Source organism: Dendropsophus ebraccatus, chromosome 9, assembly GCF_027789765.1.
Source record: "Dendropsophus ebraccatus isolate aDenEbr1 chromosome 9, aDenEbr1.pat, whole genome shotgun sequence".
Classification (NCBI taxonomy): Eukaryota; Metazoa; Chordata; class Amphibia; order Anura; family Hylidae; genus Dendropsophus; species Dendropsophus ebraccatus.
The window spans coordinates 13,743,262-13,766,607 of NC_091462.1; the positions used below are offsets into that span (position 1 = coordinate 13,743,262).

Here is a 23,346-nt window from a genome sequence, read left to right on the forward strand (position 1 = left end):
TATGTACAGCTGGTATAACCTGGGTATCTCCTGTATATAATTATATATGTACAGCTGGTATAACCTGGGTATCTCCTGTATATAATTATATATGTACAGCTGGTATAACCTGGGTATCTCCTGTATATAATCATATATGTACAGCTGGTATAACCTGGGTATCTCCTGTATATAATTATATATGTACAGCTGCTATGACCTGAGTATATACTGTATATAATTATATATGTACAGCTGGTATAAGCTGGATGTCCTGTATATAATTATATATGTACAGCTGGTATAACCTGGGTATATACTGTATATAATTATATATGTACAGCTGGTATAACCTGGGTATCTCCTGTATATAATTATATATGTACAGCTGGTACAACCTGGGTATCTCCTGTATATAATTATATATGTACAGCTGGTATAACCTGGGTATCTCCTGTATACAGTGATAAGGAGGATGCTGGTATAACCTGGGGATCTCCTGTATACAGTCATATGGAGGATTCTGGTATAACCTGGGTATCTCCTGCTGGTATAACATGAGAATCTTCTGGTGTATAGTTATATATACCCTTCTTGTATAGTCAGCCATTTGTCTCATACAAGGATAATAAGGTAAGCGGCTTCCCATAATTACAAGGTGCTGATAATGGTGGCTGCTCGGTCTCTGCCACCCTGAGGGTAATGGAGATGTGTTGCCGGGTCCGTGGACGGCCGTGTATGAGGAGGCTTATATTATCAGATAATAAATGACGCTGTGAGGACACTTGATCTTTCTAGAAGATTATGAGGAGATTGTGGGAGGGGCTGCGGCCTGCTTCATGGGTATCACCCTTTCCTTGGTAACCGAGGGCGACTCATTAGCCATTTGCTGGAGTCGTCGCTCTGTTCATTATCTCTGTAAGTGACGCGTTCACATTAGCAGTGAAATAATGAGAATCACAGATCTGACTGACGGTGAATCGCATTATTCTCGGCCCCGCTGCAAACACTCAGCCGCTAATTAAAAATATTCAGGGATATAAATACGACTTCAGATCACCGGGACGGCGGCCATTCTGGTGGCTTCAATGTATTTTACAGCAGTTATAGATGGTGGAAATGATGATGTATAAGAGGAGAAGAAAAAAAATCTTGTATGTTTCCCCGGAGATCAGATATTCCTTCTTTCTTTTTATCTCAAACTTCAAATCAGATCCGTGTCTGTCTGTCAGGCAACTGACTGCAGCAGGAGCCCTCCCCCACCCGTCTGTCTGTCAGGAAACTGACTGCAGCAGGAGCCCTCCCCCAAAGGTCCGTCTGTCAGGCAACTGACTGCAGCAGGAGCCATCCCCCAACGGTCTGTCTGTCAGGCAACTGGCTACAGCAGGAGCCCTCCCCCACCCGTCTGTCTGTCAGGAAACTGACTGCAGCAGGAGCCCTCCCCCAACGGTCTGTCTGTTAGGCAACTGACTGCAGCAGGAGCCCTCCCCCAAAGGTCTGTCAGGAAACTGGCAACAGCAGGAGCCTTCCCCCACCAGTCTGTCTGTCAGGCAACTAACTGAAGCAGGAGCCCTTCCCCAATGATCTGTCTGTCAGGCAACTGACTGCAGCAGGAGCCCTCCCCCTTTCCCTGATCTACTATAAGAGACCATAGATACCAAGCCCCACCCCATCTGTTATGTGAACATGTACAAGATAAGTGGAAACGACCTAGTGAGACTCATGGGGTAATATTAAACACACGTAAGAAATATTTGATAGATAGTGAGGAAGATCCAAGCTATGTTGTCAGCAGGATCCCTCAGTGGTGTAGGCTCAGGCTTTGGGCCTGTAACTTAAACGGATCATATCTGAGTATAGAAGTGAGATTTTTTTACACTATTAGTTTCTATGTGACAGTAAAATGCTCACATACTGTAATATATCTATATACTCACAAGTATTCCCTGTGCGCTGAGTGTACGGCGGCTGCGTTGCTGTAACGCCATAAGACGATGGCTGAGGATAAGACATCCAGAACGGCGTCAAACTGGAAAGGAAGATAGGACAGAGTATAACTTTACAGATCACAAAACGTTAAAAAAAAATGCTGCAGTTCACCATATCTTAAAGGAAACCAGTTATCATTTTCATGCTGCCTGAGTCATGGGGGCGGTCCCTTCCTAAACTAAAACAGGGGGAGATCTATTAATCAAGGCTGATGGGAGGGGTAAAGCCACGAGGGACCGCCCCATTGACAATAAAAGTGATGACAAGTTAATAAAGATATCCTGTATAGCAGGGGCGTTGCTAGGGTCCTAAAACATCCGGGGCCCGGGCCCTCTGAGTTTCTCTCCCCCATGCTTTTCTCCCCCATTTCTCTCCTCTGTTACTTTCTCCCCTCTTTCTCTCCCCCATGCTTTTCTCCCCTCTTTCTCTCCCCCATGCTTTTCTCCCCTCTTTCTCTCCCCCATGCTTTTCTCCCCTCTTTCTCTCCCCCATGCTTTTCTCCCCTTTCTCTCCCCCATGCTTTCTCCCGTTTCTCTCCTCCATGCTTATCTCCCCTGTTTCTCTCCCCCATGCTTATCTCCCCTTTCTCTCCCCCATGCTTTTCTCCCCTGTTTCTCTCCCCTGTTTCTCTCCCCATGGTTATCTCTCCTGTTTCTCTCCTCCATTTCTCTCCTCTGTTACTTTCTCCCCTGTTTCTTCCCCCCATGCTTTTCTCCTCTCTTTCTCTCCCCCATGCTTTTCTCCCCTTTCTCTCCCCCATGCTTTTCTCCCCTGTTTCTCTCCCCCATGTTTCTCTCCCCTGGTTATCTCTCCTGTTTCTCTCCTCCATTTCTCTCCTCTGTTACTTCCTCCCCTGTTTCTCTCCCCCATGCTTTCTCCCCTGTTTCTCTCCCCTGTTTCTCTCCCCCATGCTTTTCTCCCCTCTTTCTCTCCCCCATGCTTTTCTCCCCTCTTTCTCTCCCCCATGCTTTTCTCCCCTCTTTCTCTCCCCCCTGCTTTTCTCCCCTCTTTCTCTCCCCCATGCTTTTCTCCCCTCTTTCTCTCCCCCATGCTTTTCTCCCCTCTTTCTCTCCCCCATGCTTTTCTCCCCTCTTTCTCTCCCCCATGCTTTTCTCCCCTCTTTCTCTCCCCCATGTCTCTCTCCCCCCTTGCTTCTTTCCCCCTGTGCTTCTCGCCCGTTTCTCTCCCCCCGTGCCTGCTCACCTCCTTCTAGATCGCGGCTGCTGCTGTCCGCCTCACCTACCGTAGCGGCCGGAGGTGCTCCTACAACTCAATCAGCTCAGAGCGGGAGCGTGGGGCCGCTGCGGTGGGCCGTGGCGCACGCGTTAATTGGATGCGTGCACCACGGCCCACCGCAGCGGCCCCACACTCCCGGTTTCCGCTGATTGGATGGAGGAGCGTGTCCGGGCGCTGCGGGCGGCCAGTAGGTAAGGAGGACAGCAGCAGCTGCAATCTGCGAGCCAGATGCGGCCATCAAAAGAGCCGCATCTGGCTCGCAAGAGCGGGGCAGAAGAGATCCGGGGCAGCAGGCATTTTATTCGGGGCATGAGCCCCGAATAAAACTGCCTAGCGACGCCACTGCTGTATAGAATGAGCTGAGGGTTTAATTGATGTATTTACATTTTAAAGGGGTACTCTGGCAAAACTCTAACAGTTATATAGATTTGTAATTTACTTCTATTAAAAAATCTCCAGTCTTCCAGTACTTATTAGCTGCTGTATGTCCTGTAGGAAGTGGTGTATTTTCTCCAGTCTGACACAGAGCTCGCTGCTGCCACCTCTGTCCATGTCAGGAACTGTCAAGAGCAGGAGAGGTTTTCTATGAGGATTTGCTGCTGCTCTGGACGGTTCCTGACATGGACAGAGGTGGCAGCAGAGAGCAGTGTGTCAGACTGGAATGAATACACCACTTCCCATAAATATGGGAAGACTTGAGATTTTTAAATAGAAGTGAAATACAACTATATATAACTTTCTGAAACCAGTCGATCTTAAAGAAATAGATTTTTGACAGAGTCCCCCTTTAAACAGGACCCTTCCCCTTCCCTAAAATGTCTATTGATGTTAATAAATGTTTTCCTCATAAAGTAAAAAGAATGTGGAGCATTTATTTTTAGAAACCTAAGTAATCTCTGTAATTCCTCAGAAAATGTAAGAATAAATGGACAAGTGGGTGTTACCAGTTTGTGTTCCTTTAAGGGCCTTTACACAGGAGTTCAGTTTACACAGGAGTTTTGCTGCAGCCGATAAACGGCCCGTGTAAAAGTGACAGTGATCAGCTGAGGACGGGGAAAGGACACTGACAGCACAGATATGTATATAGGATATAATGTACATATAGGATATCACAAGCATTGTATACTTACCATCAGTGCTCCTTGTGATCTGGCATCCGATTCCCCCATTCTCTGACCTCTGCTCTAAATTTAGACCTCCTCCAGAATGATTGACAGGCAGCGGAGGCGGGGCCTTTAGATACAGCTGGAGGACTGGAGAGACGGATGCTACATCACAAGCAATGCTGGGGGGTAAGTATGTACTACTGTCTGATTTGGTAACTGACAGCACGGATATATACATTTTGGTGCTGGCAGTTTCCATGGCTCCACAAACAATACAAGGCCGTTCAATTTTCAAATTTCAAATCTGATTGGTTGCTAGGGGCAACTGAGCCAGTTCTACTTTACACCAGTTTGATAAATCTCCCCAATAGTACGCAGGAACACACCCTTTTGACAAGAAAGAATGGAAACACCCAGTTGTCACTTTATAAAAAAAAAAAAAAAAAAAAAAAAAAAAAAGGAACTTTTAAAGAAAATATGATCTGGAACTTTTCTTGTATAGGGAAATGCAACTATATAACTAAATAGACTTTCCAGTAAGGATGACAGGGTATTGATAGCCTATGCTGAGAGGGGTTATACAGTATTAGAAAAACATGGCTTCCAGAAACAGCACCACCCCTGCCCACAGGTTGTTAGTGGTATTACAACTCCTGTTCACTTCAATGGAACTGAACTGCAATACCACACACAAACTGAGCACAAGAGTGGCGCTGTTTCTGAAAGAAAGCCACTTTCTTTTCTAATCCTCATTAACCCCTTTAATAACAGATTGGGGAAACAGTACTAATCAGCGGGGATCTTTCTGTGGCTCCTCCCATTAGACTTTGCAGTACTTGGTGTCTGTCAGCCTGGGAATGCAAAGCTACAAATATCAGGTAATGATGGACCTGAGGCAGCATGGCACTCTGTATATAGTATATAATACCGCATAGAGCTCTGCTGTAAATGTCAACCCTCTAAATACCCAACATAGAAGACAAATTTGTTCTTACGAGTTCTCGGTAACAATAGAAGACAATTAGACATTGCAGATGATACCAATGAGTGGGGATATTTTTGGAACAGGCCTATTGTGGTAGCGAAACCAACAATCATGATTTCTCGGTCGGTGACTATTGTACTTGGCTGATGCCCAAACCGCACTGTAAATCACCCGAGGGATTATTTATTAACGTCGCAATCAGAACCAAAGTTATAAAGATTTTAACGGGAATAAGAAAGAAAAAACTCGGAAGTTCAAGGCGACTCATGGCAATAATATCAGTAGTGGACTCTGGTCTGGGGTCTATATTAGTCTGGGGGTCTGTATTTGTTAAGGGTTCTTTATCTACGCAGTGCTTCACAGCAGTTGGGCCCTTTCTCCTATATAGAGAGTGTCACCTAGGTGGGGCTTCACAGCAGTTGGGCCCTTTCTCCTATATAGTGTCACCTAGGCGAGGCTTCACAGCAGTTGGGCCCTTTCTCCTATATAGAGAGTGTCACCTAGGCGGGGCTTTACAGCAGTTGGGCCCTTTCTCCTATATAGACAGTGTCACCTAGGCGGGGCTTCACAGCAGATGGGTCTTTTCTTCTATATGGACAGTGTCACCTAGGAGGGGCTTCAGAGCAGTTGGGCCTTCTCTTATATATGGACAGTGACACCTAGGCGGGGCTTCACAGCAGTTGGGCCTTCTCTCCTATATGGACAGTGTCACCTAGGCAGGGCTTCACAGCAGTTGGGGATCTCTTCTATATGGACAGTGTCACCTAGAAGGGGCTTCAGAGCAGTTGGGCCTTCTCTTCTATATGGACAGTGACACCTAGGCACCTCTCTCCAGCACAGACATAGGGCCCAACTGCCGTGAAGCCCCGCCTAGGTGACACTGTCTACCAATATGAGAGTAAGGGGGGGTTGACAGTATTACTTTAAGTCCTCAAGAGATGGGGGCACTCCTTTAAGGGGGTAGTTCACCAAATAATATTTTCTTTTAAATCAACTGGCGCCAGAAAGTTCCAGAGATTTGTAATTTACTTCTATTAAAAAATGTCCAGTCTTCCAGTATTTATCAGCTGCTGTATGTCCTGCAGGAAGTGGAGTATTCTTTCCAGTCTGACACAGTGCTCTCTGCTGCCACCTCTGTCCATGTCAGGAACTGTCCACAGCAGCAGTAAATCCCCATATCCTGCTGAACTCCTGCTCTCCAGACTGGAAAGAATACACGACTTCCTGCAGGACATACAGCAGTTAAGTACTGGAAGACTTAAGTCTTTTATAAAAGTGAATTACAAATCTATACAACTTTCTGGCACCAGTTTATATGAAATAGTTTTTTTGTGAACTACCCCTTTAATGTTCTCCTCAGTATAACAAATAATACATAATAAATTGTGAAGGTTGAACAATACAAAAAAAAAATACTTACAGCAAATCCAAAGGATGAGGCGCTATACCGCATTACAGAGACGGCTGAAAAGAAAGGGGGCACTGTATTAGTGTTCATACACACACAATATACTATATACACTAGACTGGTATAATAAACTGATGATAAACACCTGGATAACACAATTACTCCCAAAACCTCATTATTTCAGCCCCTCTAGCATTTTACACCAATCTTCACAGCAGGCCTGAAAGTGAGGTGTCGCACTGAGGTGTGGCTGCCTGTGGCGCTGACACCTGGAGGCCAAAACGAAAACAGCAAGAATGTGAAATAGATGGAAGAATCAGATTTTCTTTGAGCGAGCGCTCAGTAACGTGACATATAACCACTGATAACCTGATATATTATATCCTGTATATCCATATAATGAGCCATCCTAATAGATTGATTACTAGATGAAAACATGATGGGAATTGGTGTATTATAAACTGCAGGGAGTGAGAGTCACACATCTGTCTGTGTTCTATTGAGCGCGAAGTGTGACATTAATAACAAGATTTCACGGCAAACATGACATGTCCCTCCATGAGCGGCGCTTATAGCGCTTCTCATAATGCAGAGAATTCACCATATCATCTCTATTTTCCAGTATTTAGAGTTCCTTGTCATTTATCAACCACTAATCATTGCTGATAGAGACAAAAAAAACAAATATCTCTTATCACTTCTATTTATCTTAATGGGGTTCACTCCCGACTATATAACTAAACTTATTAGAAAATCCAATACTGGTTGTAATACATTACACAGTATAATTCCATCCCTCAATAAGGTGTTACAGTCCCAGGCCAGCTGGATACAGAAAAATCAGTTTTAAACTATTGCGGTTCTCTTGGTGTCCTCTAGATGTCAGCACAATACATCTAACCTTGACATCTCACTTTCATACCTGCTGTAAAACATAAAAGGGGATAAAATTACTCCCCCTATCAATAAAATATTAAAGGTTAAAAAAAATCTATGGGTACAAACATGGAAGCTGACTAAATTTTGATATATTTCTTTAAGAGAAATACACATATCCATGTATGTGAATGTGGTTGGTAACAATATGAGATTTTTTTGTGGTTGTCAATTTAAGAAGCATAGAAACATAGAAGAATTGGAAATTGTAGATGAATTGTCCCAGACATGTTTAAATTCAGCTGATTTAGATTTATATACCCCATCTGTTGGAAATTTGTTCCAGGCATCTACTACTCCTTTAGTAAAGAAATATTTTCTTATGTTGTTTCTGACCTTTCCCCCAACTAACCTCAGATTATTTTCCCTTGTTCTTGTGTTCACTTATATTTGTTGGTTGTTGCTCCTCCTCCTCACATGGGGTTTATATGATAATCTGCACCTGCATCCCCCTCCCACCCCCTTCTCTCTGACCACTACTCTATGTATTACACTGGACAGAATTATACATGGTATAATTTCACCCCCGTACACTGATAGGCCAGCTAGGCGTTTTAAAATCAATTTTGAAATACTGAAGTTCTCCTAATATCCTTTAGATGTCAGCATAACACACCAGCCCTTGACATCCTCACTTTCACACCTGCTGTGAAGACTGTGTAAAATATGAAAGGGCCTAAAATTACCAATCAATAAAATATTTAAGGTACAAATTTGAGTCTTTGAATGGTACCCACATGGAAGGTGGCTATATTTTTACATAATTATTCACTTTTTTTTGCACAGATAGCTCATTGATTCATGATTGTAAATGGGGTTTATAACAATGTGAAATCTCTTGTGATTGTCAATGCAAAGTGGTCACATTGGTTAATTGCTGCTCCTCCTCCTCAAATGGTTGTTTGTATGGGACTCTGCACCCGCATCCCCCTCTGACCCTCTTCTCTCTGTCCACTATTCTTTGTACCATACTTGACAGAATTAGGTATACTATAATTCCACCCCAGCACAGTGCTATAGATTTAGGCCAGCCGGAGGCATACAAATCAATTTTAAAATATTGCAGTTTCTTAAATGTCCTCTAGATGTCAGCATAACACACCAGCCCATGACATCTCACTTTCACACCTGCTGTGAAGACTGTGAAAACATGAAAGGGGCTAAAATTAGCAATTAACGAAATTTTAAAGGTGAAAATCTCGCTGTTCAGGAGTCTATAAATGGTACCTATATAGAAGGAGGTTATATTTATATATATATATATATATATATATATATATATATATATATATATATATTCTTTTTCTCTTTTTTTTTTTTTTTTTACAGCTAATTGATTTATGAATGTGAATGTGGTTTGTAACAATGTGAATTTTTTTTTGTGATTTTGAATGCAAAGTGGTCATATTGATTAACTGCTACTCCTAATCCCCACATGGGGTGTGTATGGGACTCTGCACCCGCATCCCCCTCCCACCCACGTATTCATCTCCATTATTCTCTGTATTCCAATAAGCAGAATTTTTTTTATTGGGGGGGGGGGGGTGTATAGCCTGCAAGCAAAGACAGGGAAGACTACAGTCTGCTGGAAGGCAAGAAAGATGCGGCTTTCCCCTAATGAGACACATGATACATGAGCTGAGCCATCCACATGTATAATATCAAAGATTCCATAGAAACACAGAAGAAATGTCAGAAGAAGAAGAAAAAGAAGTTATTTTTAGCTTTAATAGTAATAAAAGCCTCCGTGCCATTAAAATGGTAAGAAATGTATTGGCCCGCCCCTGCTGTGTCGCTCTCGGGAGAAACGTCTTCCTATAAGACACCTCTACACCTTCAAGACAGGCCAGGCTGTACATGGCTAATTGCAGGATCTCTTTGATGTGTCTGAACAGCGCCTTGCAGCCCCACATAATTACAGCAGCCAATGTTAAACCACCTTGCTGGGCCGAACAAATATACAAGGCCTGCAGAGATGAAGACGACGGGGAGAGACGGGCGAACCTTTCCTCTGCTTATTGTAAGGAATATAAAGGAATGGTGGCCCCAGCCAGAGGCTTTTATACAGAGCCAATGCCGGTGCTAATAAAGAGCTCAGAAACGGCCTGATGACCCCTCCGAGAAGAGGCGGAAATATTCAATAGACTTCTAATAAAGTTCTATATCAGACGCCTAATAATCCCCCATTACCACATACTGGGTGTTCTGCATGGTGTGAGGGGGGGGGGGGGGGGGGGGTTACACTGCTATATACTGCTATATGGTGACTAGTGGTGTATACTGCTATATGATGATTAGTGGTATATACTGCTATATGATGACTAGTGGTATATACTGCTATATGATGACTAGTGGTATATACTGCTATATGATGACTAGTGGTATATACTGCCATATACTGCTATATGATGACTAGTGGTATATACTGCCATATACTGCTATATGATGACTAGTGGTGGCATCTCCCATGGTACTAGGACTGTGCACATAGCAGTGCTATACTGAACCCATATCAGTATATAAATACTACCGTCCCCAGGGAATATCCTGCAAGGCCTGATCCCTGGCAATATATAAGATGATCTGCCGCTTCCTGACAGATGTAGAATCATTTCTTGACCTCGATTGAGATCTTCGGTTTTACTATGAGTGCAGGGGAGGAATACGGCGGCTGACACCTGTATTGTGTATGACCTTTCCTAGGAAGAAGATAAATCCTGAAGCTCTGGGGAGAAGACGCCATTCTTCACCTGTCAGCAATACTGCTCCCTCACCCGCCATGTCTATGTATAAATGTCACCGCAAAGTTACTACAAGCGCAGAGATGTCACACAGTGTGGATAGGAGCACTACGGTGCAGGACAGTATCAACTAAAGAGCCAAAGAGCTAGGAACTGATCCGGGTGGAACAAAGTTACTAGAAAGTCTATGAAGTCCATCTCGCAGCGCGAGTGTCAGCAGGAAACCCTCAGCACTCTACTCATCCCAGGTAACAAGGTCTGTGGCCTGTGTCACCCATTAGTATGGTTCTGCCAAAGCTAGTGGGCATAAGGTGGTGTGAAGACTATAGGAAAAGGTCAATACACAGGCACAGGTTGTCTTCTTCTTCTACAAGTATTCTTCTATACACTCCAACATCCCAGCAGAGCACATTACTACTTGGGTTGAGATTCTCACAGCACTCTCCTCTCCACTACACTACCTCAGTACAACTCTGCTACATCCTACTCAGCACCTATCTAGCAAATCTGGTGGTTCTATGGCTCAGTATTTTTTGGAACTTTGTCAAGTGTATACCTGTATAACAACTTCCTGTGGGATGACCTCTTCAAAGGTCACAGAGCATGCTCAGTAATGTTTCACATTCATCTCAAGGGGACAGACTCTATGGTTGTCTATGTCTATGAGGCTTGCCAAAAGGCATGTCACTAAATGCTGTTAAAGCAGATCAGGCAAGATGGCCGCCCCCACAACCAAGTACAAAAATAATGAAACATCATTGAAAAAAAAATAGAAACATTAGAAAAAACGACCATGTATCGGTATCCGTCTCTAATCTAGGCGATACACTTAGATGGCTGAGACTACAAGAAGAAGAATATCCTCCTACACTTCATTCTCACACATTAGCAAATTGAAATGCGGGAACATATGCTGCATAATAGAGAGGCAAAACATGACAAGTGCAGAACATCATTGTCACAACAGATCCATAGACGGGATTAGCAGGGAGCGCGGTGACAACTCCCCATCAGGCTGCGAACGCTTCATCATGAGGCAGAATAAATTCCTTCCAGAAGCGGCGGAGGACTGTCAGCTCATTAAAACCTGTGAGCCCGCACTGTATACAGAGGAGGAGGCGACCATGACTTCTCTGGGTTTAGTATTTCATAAAAGTACCCTAGCTGGGAATGGCTTTCCCATCACCATCTTCACTCTTTTTAACCTCTTCTCTCACTTCTCTAGTGTTTTCACTTTCTGTGGGCGGGTCCTAGTGTGACCATGTGACCAGGAAGCTGTACAACCTGATGCTTAGTAACTTCCTAGTTATCACGGCTCACTTCTCCTGTCTCCCTCCACTAACCTATATAGAAAGTAGTCCCTCTCCCACAGCTCCGGAGATCTCACTTAAAGGCTGGGTTCACACTATGTATATTTGAGGCTGTATTTGTGAGGCTGTATAGCAACCAAAACCAGGAGTGGATTGAAAACACAGAAAGGCTCTGTTCACATAATGTTGTAATTGAGTGGATGGCCATCATTTAATGGCAAATTTTTGCTGTTATTTAAAAACAACGGCTGTTATATTGAAATAATGGCAGTTATTTACCGTTATATGACGGCCATCCACTCAATTACAACATTGTGTGAACAGAGCCTTTCTGTGTTTTCAATCCACTCCTGGTTTTGGTTGCTATGAGGACCTGACATGAGGACCAAATACTGCCTGAAATATACAGTGTGTGAACCCAGCCTTAATAGCGTTTTTGGGTCTCATTTCCCATTTTTTGTGTGATAACGCCTTTAAACAGGATGTCCCATAAAGAATATTGTTGGGATTGTGTTCCCATGAGGGGGGTGGGGGTGGTCACATATGCGTACTACCATAAAGTACTTAACTATTTCTGCTTATCCCATTAACATGAATGGCTCTTCAGATCACAAACATGATCCCTGCTGCATTCAGATCAAGGACAATTGACGCCTGTTCTCATGATCACTGGGGTCCCAGCAGTCAGGTCCTTATTGGTCATACATTTATAGCCTACGCTATAATATTGGTGGGAAAGATACATTAATGTCTCTCCGTAGCCACCCCTTGGAGTTTACTGCTTATGGATATAGTATACATGGGTATTTAGTGAGCTCCCTCTAGTGGTGGCTGCAGGCAGACAGACCTTTAACCTATGACTTTATAACAGAATGGCGACGACGTAGAACTGTGGATAACAAACAAAGCTCTGTCCACCAATGATGATGTAGAATATGGTACATGATGGCTGAGGATCTGTCTAATAACATGTGCTAAAGGATAATATGTTGGCTGTTTGCAACCACCACTAGGGGGAGCTTTAGGACTTACTGCATACAGCACTGTCTGCTATAAATATACACTATGACAGGGACCACAATATGTAATAGTCCTCCGGTATATTCCCCATGACCGGACGTTATGTTGTACCGCCCCTCTGTTCAGGTTTCCTCTCCTTTGTCCTTGAATCCTGTCCTGGCATCTCGAGCCAGTGAATGAGTTGCTTAATCTACATAAGCCTCACAGTCAGACAGCTTCGGTTGTCAGCATGTAAAAGTAAGCAGTATAATTTTTGCATTACCACGGAGACTTTCCTTGGCTCGTCTCCAGATGAACGCTTCCATAACGGCCTGTGATATTCAATTTACAATCTGAACAGCCAGATTTGACGTTTCTTTAACTCTTCAGCTGATTTAAAGGGGAAATAATTTAACCGGATAAGAAAACTTCTGACGTTCTTTCCTCCTAATTTAAGATTGGTGCACTATGTGGCAGCACTATTTATGGCTCTATAAGTTGATAGTATGAGGTGACTACTGAAACTGCACATTATGCGGTCACTGCTTAACAGCATCCAATAAACCAGTTTACTTTACACTTTATGGCAGTATAATTTGTGCACCAATACGGTTGGTTTTATTTTGGCATTATATGGCACCACTTTTTATATTTCTGTAACTTGGTGGTACAATGTGACCACTGAAACTGTGATCATTGCTGAACCACACTTTCCAATATACCAGTTGACTTCACCAGTGTACTTTACAGCAGTATTATTTGACCATCGAAACAAGGTTATATTTGGTTACTGTATGGCAGCACTATTTATGGTTTTGATTTTTTAAGCTGTGAAACTACATATAATAAGACCATTGCATAGAAGTACCGTTTGAGCACCTGCAGCCAATAAACCAGTTTGCTGGGTACTTTATGGCTTTAATATTTGAGCACTGACACACGGTTTTATTTGGTTGCTGAATGGCAGCACTATTTATGATTCTGTAGCTTGGCAGCGCTATTTAAGTAAAACTACATTATATGATGATTGCATTGCCGGACATTTTGAGCACCAGCAGCCAATAAACCAGTTTACTGGTTTCTTTATAGCAGTGTTATGTGATTGCTGTATGGCGGCACTATTTATGGTTTTGTATTTGGCTGTATTTTTTTAATACCTAAAACTAAGTTATGGGGTCAACAGAATTAGACAACAGAGTGTGACAACAAAGATCATAAAATCCACTGATATAGTCAGAGGGAGATGCAGTCCTTAGTACTCTCTAAGAGGCCTCCCTCAATGTCAGACTAGCGTGACCTTAAATCACCACTAATTGACAATATATTAACAGGAGTCTCACATTAGTGTCACGTTAGAGCACAAAAAAGGTCATGTAAAAAAAAAAAAAAAAGTCCCAAGGGAACCACAGTGAGGAAGATGTGACCTGAGAGCTAACCAATGTCCTGGATCTAAGCACTATGACCTCATCTAATGCCTACCTGTCCCAACGTGTTTCCCTCATTGCTCAAATGGGGTTCATCAGGGGAAAAACGACAATGGGTCACAGAATTGTCAAAAAATAAAAAAAATTGTCATAAAAAAATAAACATTGCTTCAAAAACACCATGGTACCGCTTTATTGCAGCACTATTAAGAACTTATACACGGCTTTATTCGGTCACTGTATGGCAGCACTATTTATGGTTCTGTACTCGGTGGTATTTTAAAATATATAAAACTATAAAGTACAAGGTTGTTGTATAAAAAACTGCATTTTATAAAGTTCTGTAGTTTACTGTGAACTTTATGGCTACTTTCCCACAATGCCTTTTTATGGTTCTGTAGCTTGGCAGTGCTATTTAACATCTAAGGCTATGTTCACACTATGTATTTTTTCGTAAATCTACGGCCGTTGTTGCACAGTGCAACAACGGCCATGATTATTATGAAAAAATACATTACATAGCTGTCTATGGAATCCCGGCTGGAGCGCATACACATAGTATACGCTCCGGTTGGGATCCCTAGTGGCGCCGTAAACAACTGACATGTCATGGCATTCATTGAATAGCGGCCGTAGAAAACCCTGTCAGTGCACACTGTGGAGCGAGCGGCTCCGGACACTCGCTCTATAGTGTGCAGTGGACAGCTCTGAACCGGGTGTGCATTGATGCGCCTGTATCAGAGCCCTGCGGCCGAAAAGATCATCCGGCCGGTACTACAGTATCGGCCGGGATGATCTTTTCAGAGACCGGCCGACATAGTATGAACATGGCCTAAAACTACATATTATATGACCATTGCAGTACAGTACTGTTTCAGCACCAACACCCAATAAATCTGTTTACTGTGTACTTTATAGCTGTGTTATTTAATCGCTGTATGGTGGTATAATTTATGGTTCAGTACTTGGAGGTATTTTTTAGGGTCTAACACTACATATTATGGGGCCTATTTGAGTACTATTTGGCAGCACTTTTTGGGCCATACATGGGGCTGTGATATATGGATATTATCTTGACATAATAGTAAATGGTTAGCTTTTTACTGCATGGCACTATTATATATAAACTGAAATGTGGTACTGTTTGGGCACTGTATGGCAGCATTTATAAGTAGTATATGGTGGTATTATTATGGACACTATTCTTTGAAGGATTCTTATTGTGATTGTTCTAGATTTTACTATATTTTAAGTTATATTGGTAGGAATGAGGACTATTGATCAGCCACCACCCTCTCCAACATCCTATAATACTCTATTGTTATCCTCATATTGTTAATGAGCAGGACCTTAAAGGGGAACTCCAGCAGGTAAAAAAAAAATATTTCAAATTAACTGGTGTCAGAAAGTTATATTTTATAGTTATAGCTCTATTTAAAATCTCCAGTCTTCCAGTACTTGTCAGCTGCTGTATGTTTTGCAGGAAGAGGTGGACTGTCTCCAGTCTGACACAGTGCTCTCTGCTGCCACCTCTGTCCATGTCAGGAACTGTCTAGAGCAGTTGCAAATCCCTATAGAAAACCTCTCCTGCTCTGGACAGTTCCTGACATGGACAGAGGTGGCAGCAGAGAGCACTGTGTCAGACTGGAAAGAATACACCACTTCCTGCAGGACATACAGCAGCTGATAAGTACTGGAAGACTGTAAAAAATTTTTTTAAATAGGTGTAAATTACAAATCTTTATAACTTTCTGACACCAGGTGATTTGAAAGAAACAAAATTCACTGACCCCCCCCCCCCTCCCCCCAGTATAATTTTATATTAGGAGAACGGAAACAGTCCTCAAAACTGAGGTGATAGCGAGGTAGTCTTCTAATTAAAATCTACATGTGAATAGATGTAAAATACAGCACATCCGGTGCGACTGATCACTTATCAATTCCAAGCTCATCCGCTCTCTGGTGAAATCAATCAGACTGCGGGGAGATCTGTAATTCCTTTTAATTAGCTGGGAAAAAAAATACCTGTAATTAAAGTCCAAGGAGTCTTATGAGGCGGAAGAGTGATGTATGTTCTGTTATATATCTCACCTGCGGGAAATAGTGATCTACCAAAATCTGCTGATCCATATCCTTATATCCCTATATGCCTTTCATATTAGGTGCAAAAATGGGAAGAGAAAAAAATATTTTACTGCCTTACATGTTTTCTGATGCAGACATCCTTTCGTCATTTTGCTGATGTACGCTCTAGTCGGGAATTCAGCCAAGCCTATCTCCACTTCACTATATTTTCTTGTTGGCTCCTGCTAGCTGCTGGTCCCACCACCATCTATAGTCTTAAAACAAATATACAATCATTTTTTTTTATACACTAGCAGACCGGCGCTGGTGCAGGGATCCCGGTGGTGTGGTCCTTTTTTTTAAATGCCATCCAGTTCCCATGCCTGGCGGCTTTCTGATGCCATGGACTAGCCTGGCTCTATGCACTAAGGCAGGCCCACCGACCCCCAGTGGGATCATATCCTCCTCCCCTTTGTGACATGACTCCTTTAGAATCAATGAGGGGAGGGGATATTGGTACACTGGAGCTATAGAGCCGAAACGGTTAACGGCGCCAAGTTTGGGAACCAGGGGGTGTTTAAAAAAAAGGATTGTGCCACCAGGATCCCAATGCCAGCGCCGGTCTGCTAATGTAGAAAAAAAAAGTACCTGATAGTACATTCACTTTAAGGGCCAAGTAAGTGGGGATATACTAAAAAAAATATAGTGAGGTGGAGATAGGTGTGGCTGAATTCCTGACTAGAGCGTACATCAGGAAAATGATGAAAGGATGTCTGCACCAGGAAACATGTAAGGCAGTAAAATATCTTTATGTAGCGATATGTGTTCTTTTATTAGGTTATGTCAATGGAAAATCCCAATACTGCGACCCAGGCTGACGATACACTTCTTACTTCTGCCTGAGTGTGCACAGCTCCTTACAAAGGTTACATATTTATATTTTACAACACAGTGAAATTGGCTGCTCCTATGGGGATGTCCTCTTATTCTTCTGGTTTCTTTTACTTGTGAAATAAAGATTGAGTATAAATTTTTTTTTTATAAAAGTATAAAAAAAAACAAATAATAACATATAAAATAATAATAATATTCACTTTCCTACATAGGAAACCCCTGACATCCAATAGAATCAGAGCGATATACAAGCGTCATGGAATAAACATGGGATACAACGGGAATATTCATGGGAAATAGGACATGGAGCCGATCTGGTATCATTCCCTTTCTAGGTCTCGCTGGATGCTGGTGCCCGCCACATGCTACATTGCTATGGAAACAAGAGATGGTGAAGATCAGAAGTCCCCCGACACCCGGGCGTAAGACAATGTGAGTGACTACAGCAGATGTCAGCTATATACTATATACACAGGGGCCCCAGCTGTAGGAAAGAAGAGGAAATGATAGATAGGAGATAGATAGGAGATAGGAGATAGATAGATAGGAGATAGATAGATAGATAGATAGATAGATAGATAGATAGATAGATAGATAGATAACAGATAGGAGATAGATAGATAGATAGATAGATAGATAGATAGATAGGAGATAGATAGATAGGAGATAGATAGATAGGAGATAGATAGGAGATAGATAGGAGATAGATAGATAGGAGATAGATAGATAGGAGATAGATGGATAGGAGATAGATAGATAGGAGATAGATGGATAGATAGATAGATAGATAGATAGATAGATAGATAGATAGATAGATAGGAGATAGATAGATAGATAGATAGATAGATAGATAGATAGATAGATAGATAGGAGATAGATAGATAGATAGGAGATAGGAGATAGATAGATAGATAGATAGATAGATAGATAGATAGATAGATAGGAGATAGATAGATAGATAGATAGGAGATAGATAGATAGATAGATAGATAAATAGATAGATAGATAGATAGATAGATAGATAGGAGATAGATAGATAGATAGATAGATAGATAGGAGATAGATAGATAGATAGGAGATAGATAGATAGATAGATAGATAGATAAATAGATAGATAGGGTATAGATAGATAGATAGATAGATAGATAGGGAGATAGATAGATAGGAGATAGATAGATAGGAGATAGATAGATACTGTAACTATCAAGATTGATGGGAAAAAGTTTTAAGTAAATCTGATTCCACTACATTAATCTGTTAACATGAAAGAATTAACCCTATGTTCAAAAAGCCTTTTAATGCCTTCGTGTAACAGTGTCGGTATACATATACATATACATATAGTACATAAATAGTAGCACTGATCCCCCAGCACCCGCTCTAAGGTTTATTGGCAGTGTCTGCAGCCCGTATATAGCACATAGTCCAGCCGCACTATATTAGATATAATAGCCCCCGGGCACAGACAGCAATATGTACTCTGCAGTGATAAATCCCCAGTAAGCAGGCCGGCCTCCCCTCAGCTCCGGGCTGCGGCCTCCGCTCACTAACTAAGGGGCCAGGACTTATTATACAGATCACGTCCGCTATGAAGTGTAAATATAACAAGACACAGCCGCACTATAAAACAGTAAAAACACCCGATACTAAGACACAGGAGACCGAGCCGTGTACAGAGAGAAGCGGCAGGTGTATAGTAAATGTGATGATGGATTATGATTCCGGACTCTGATACTAAATAAGAAACACAAATAAAGAATAACTAGGGTTACTGCAAGCAGGGGCGTAGCTAATGTCTCCTGGGCCCTGGTGCGAGAGGCCAACTTGGGCCCCCCCCCCTCCTTTCACGACCAAGTGATGCTATTGTTGTGTGTGTGTGTATATATATATATATATATATATATATATATATATACACACACAGTGGTGCCTTGGATTATGAGCATAATTCGTTCCAGGACCGTGCTTGTAATCCAAATCCACTCTTAAACCAAAGCAAATTTTCCTATAAGAAATCATGTAAATGCAGACAATTGGTTCCACACCCCAAATATATTTATTATTCTGTACTGTACAGTAATGGAAAGGATGGGAAACACAAGGGCTGACAGAGACTGCAGGGAGCAGGAAGGAATGAGCAGGGCAGATGTGGGCACATACATGCAGCACTCTCTGTCCGGGGAGAGAGGGGTTACAGCTATGGAGAGATTACCTCCACAGTCCTGTCCCCTGATGTAAGCCCCAGCCTGAAGGGGATCTGCTATGATTTGGAAGGTGTTTAGAGTACAGTGCTGTAGACCCCGCTATGCAGGCCATGCCCCTTCTCCACTCGCTCTCCCACCCAATACAGGAAGTTCTTAAACCAAAGCAATGTTCTTAAACCAAGTCACAATTTTGAAAAACTGTGAGCTCTTAAACCAAAACGCTCTTAAATGAAGTTACTCTTAAACCAAGGTACCACTGTATGTATATATATATATATATATATATATATATATATATATATATATATATATATATACACACACACACACCAAGACAGATATTACCTATTACCGCCATACTGTTACCGACCAAATCCTGTATACTGAGACCAATATTACCAGTAATACCAGTATATAGGGAGGAAACATTACCGCCACACCACAACCACTACCATCACCACCATATTGTTACTGACCAAATCCAGTATACTAAATCACCTCATCCAGTCATATAGAGGTGGCCCCAGCTCTACACAGGCTCTATACACCATATACATTACAGTGCAGTTATATCAGGTGACTCACAGGAGACGTCTTTTCTGATCGGAGTTCTTCCCTTTTCATCTTCTTCTCCATCCGTCCTGGGCCGTTATGAGAACTTCTCCAAGCCACGAATTCACAGAATCTGCCAGACAGACATATTAGGCTCCACACTCTGACACCATCTCCATCTCTATACACACTGCACATCTGTATTGTCCCCTTTACACACTCCTTTAGTGGGTAGCCCTGACTCTATGTGACCTCCTAATATATGCCCCCCTCTGTGTATTCCCTCTCCCCCTATGTTGCCCCCCCAAATAGATGGCCCCCTCTACCCCCTCCCTTATAGATGGCCCCCTCTACCCCCTCCCTTATAGATGGCCCCCTCTACCCCCTCCCTTATAGATGGCCCCCTCTACCCCCTCCCTTATAGATGGCCCCCTCTCTCCTCACCCTCCCTTATAGATGGTCCCCTTCCCCCCCCCCTCCCTTATAGATGGTCCCCTTCCCCCCCCTCCCTTATAGATGGTCCCCTTCCCCCCCCTCCCTTATAGATGGTCCCCTTTCCCCCCCTTTATAGATGGTCCCCTTCCTCCCTCCCTTATAGATGGTCCCCTTCCCCCCCACCCTCATAGATGGCCCCCCTCTTTCCCCCCACCCTCATAGATGGCCCCTCTTTCCCCCCACCCTCATAGATGGCCCCTCTTTCCCCCCACCCTCATAGATGGCTCCTCTTTCCCCCCACCCTCATAGATGGCCCCCTCCTTCCCCCCACCCTCATAGATGGCCCCCTCCTTCCCCCCACCCTCATAGATGGCCCCCTCCTTCCCCCCACCCTCATAGATGGCCCCCTCCTTCCCCCCACCCTCATAGATGGCCCCCTCCTTCCCCCCACCCTCATAGATGGCCCCCTCCTTCCCCCCACCCTCATAGATGGCCCCCCTCTTTCCCCCCACCCTCATAGATGGCCCCCCTCTTTCCCCCCCACCCTCATAAATGGCCCCCTCCTTCCCCCCCACCCTCATAGATGGCCCCCTCCTTCCCCCCACCCTCATAGATGGCCCCCTCCTTCCCCCCACCCTCATAGATGGCCCCCTCTTTCCCCCCACCCTCATAGATGGCCCCCTCCTTTCCCCCCACCCTCATAGATGGCCCCCCTCCTTTCCCCCCACCCTCATAGATGGCCCCCTCCTTTCCCCCCACCCTCATAGATGGCCCCCTCCTTTCCCCCCACCCTCATAGATGCCCCCCTCCTTCCCCCCCACCCTCATAGATGGCCCCCTCCTTTCCCCCCACCCTCATAGATGGCCCCCTCTTTCCCCCCACCCTCATAGTTGCCCCCCTCCTTTCCCCCCACCCTCATAGATGGCCCCCTCCTTTCCCCCCACCCTCATAGATGGCCCCCTCCTTTCCCCCCACCCGTACAGGCTGATAAAAAAAACAAAACTTAACTCACCTGACATCGCGCTCCCACGCTGATCCTCACTCCTCCTGGTCTGTCCCCGGCTGCTGCGCGGCTGCCGGGGGTGTCGCGTCTTATCCCCGGCAGCGCGCGCATTCTGGGATGCGCGCGCTGCCGGGGGGAAGACGCGACACCCCCGGCAGCCGCGCAGCAGCCGTGGGAAAGACGGAGCCAGACTCTTGTGACCGCAAGCAAAACAATGCTTGCGGTCACAAGAGTGATTGATCGGGGGGCCCCGCGGGCCCCCCTTGTGGCGGGCCCGGTCGCGGCGGCGACCCCCGCGAACACGGTGGCTACGCCACTGACTGCAAGACTCCATCAACTTCAGCTAGAATAACAGCAGGAAAGATTACAGGATTTATATCTGTACCTAATGGGGGCAGAATTACTGTACAGAGCAGCAATCAGATGTGAATAGTTATATTCTTGTATATAGGGGGCAGTATTATAGTAGTTATATTCTTGTATATAGGAGCAGTATTATAGTAGTTATATTCTTGTATATAGGAGCAGTATTATAGTAGTTATATTATTGTATATAGGGGCAGTATTATAGTAGTTATATTCTTGTACATAGGAGCAGTATTATAGTAGTAATATTCTTGTATATAGGAGCAGTATTATAGTAGTTATATTCTTGTGTATAGGAGCAGTATTATAGTAGTTATATTCTTGTATATAGGATCAGTATTATAGTATAGTCTTGTATATAGGGGGCAGTATTATAGTAGTTATATTCTTGTATATAGGAGCAGTATTATAGTAGTTATATTCTTGTATATAGGGAGCAGTATTATAGTAGTTATATTCTTGTATATAGGAGCAGTATTATAGTAGTTATATTCCTGTATATAGGAGCAGTATTATAGTAGTTATATTCTTGTATATAGGGGGCAGTATTATAGTAGTTATATTCTTGTATATAGGAGCAGTATTATAGTAGTTATATTCCTGTATATAGGGAGCAGTATTATAGTAGTTATATTCTTGTATATAGGAGCAGTATTATACTAGTTATATACTTGTATATAGGGGGCAGTATTATTGGGTATGAGGCCAGTTTTACAATGAATCCTTTCATTTTTGGGGCACGTTGTTTGGCCAACCATGATACATTTACAGGAGAAAGTTTTCCTATATGAAGATTCTGAATGTGCAAATATATTCTGAGAATGTTTCGTTAATTAATCCAGGTGTAAATTGGATCGTCTCCCCAGGAGGAATGATGGTGAAGTTAGAGGGATCTGTGAATACTCGCCTGACCGGGTGTGACGTGGTAGCGTATCTAACTGTGAATTGAGCTGTGATGGCAGATCTAATTTAGCAAGATCAGCTGAGAATTACAATCCATGGCTGAGGCTGTAACAAGATTCACATGAGCTTAGATAAGTGTCAGCACCAGCATCACGCTGAACTTTATTCAATCACTCCGCTTCTTGGCTCCTGAGAATAATAGGGGCGTCCGTGACCCTTTCCTGGATGGTCGTACATGGCATTTAGCAGAGCACCACCTCTCCTTACCGCCAATGCCATCGCCATGATCACCCCTGACATGATGGCTCCTCCATGTCTTACTTGTTATGCTCTGACCACAAGGCGTTGGCATGGCACATTGGTTACAGTCATCCGGGTCAGACCTACTGTACATGGATAATTAAATTCTTTCCACTCGAAACGGAGAAACTGAAGCCAGACACTGCGGCCAAAGCTGTAACCTTGCTTCCTATATCTTCTTAACCCCTTCCTGCAAAATGATGTCAGTATATGTTATTGGAGTGCCGGTGGGATGGAAAGCCGCCATCTTGTACGGAAGGCTCTTCAGCAGTTGCAAAACTACAATTCCCATCAACTCTGGACAGCCAAAGCTTCGCCACCATCTTGTACAAATGGCCCTCCAGCTGTTGCAAAACTACAATTCCCATCATGCCTGGACAGCCAAAGCTTCGCTTTGGCTGTCCAGGCATGATGGGAATTGTAGTTTTGCAACAGCTGGAGGGCCGAAGGTTCCCCCATCCCTGCCCTATAGTATTATAATTTCCCTCTCATCTTTCTCCTTTGTCCTCCAG

The 23,346-nt window shown here is 43.5% G+C and overlaps 1 protein-coding gene and 1 long non-coding RNA gene across 4 annotated transcripts in view; one reads left to right on the forward strand and one right to left on the reverse strand.

Annotated features, from left to right (window-relative positions):
• The window catches only part of TMEM163 (transmembrane protein 163), a 93,925-nt gene that overhangs the window by 34,566 nt on the left and 36,013 nt on the right, over positions 1-23,346 (reverse strand). Inside the window, exons 3-4 of the mRNA XM_069982641.1 lie at positions 6,716-6,759; positions 1,917-2,008 (exon numbers count right to left, since the gene is read on the reverse strand). Coding sequence (XP_069838742.1) covers positions 1,917-2,008; positions 6,716-6,759 — 136 coding nt within the window. The remainder of the gene's footprint in view (positions 1-1,916; positions 2,009-6,715; positions 6,760-23,346) is intronic.
• Positions 1,516-22,925, forward strand: LOC138800721 (uncharacterized). 3 transcript variants are annotated; one of them, XR_011364506.1, is made up of 3 exons: positions 1,516-1,722; positions 17,284-17,503; positions 22,474-22,925. It is a non-coding gene; the product is annotated as an uncharacterized lncRNA (long non-coding RNA). The 3 variants fall into 3 exon arrangements; XR_011364505.1 differs by having other exon boundaries at positions 1,516-1,706; XR_011364507.1 differs by lacking the exon at positions 1,516-1,722 and adding an exon at positions 10,375-10,628.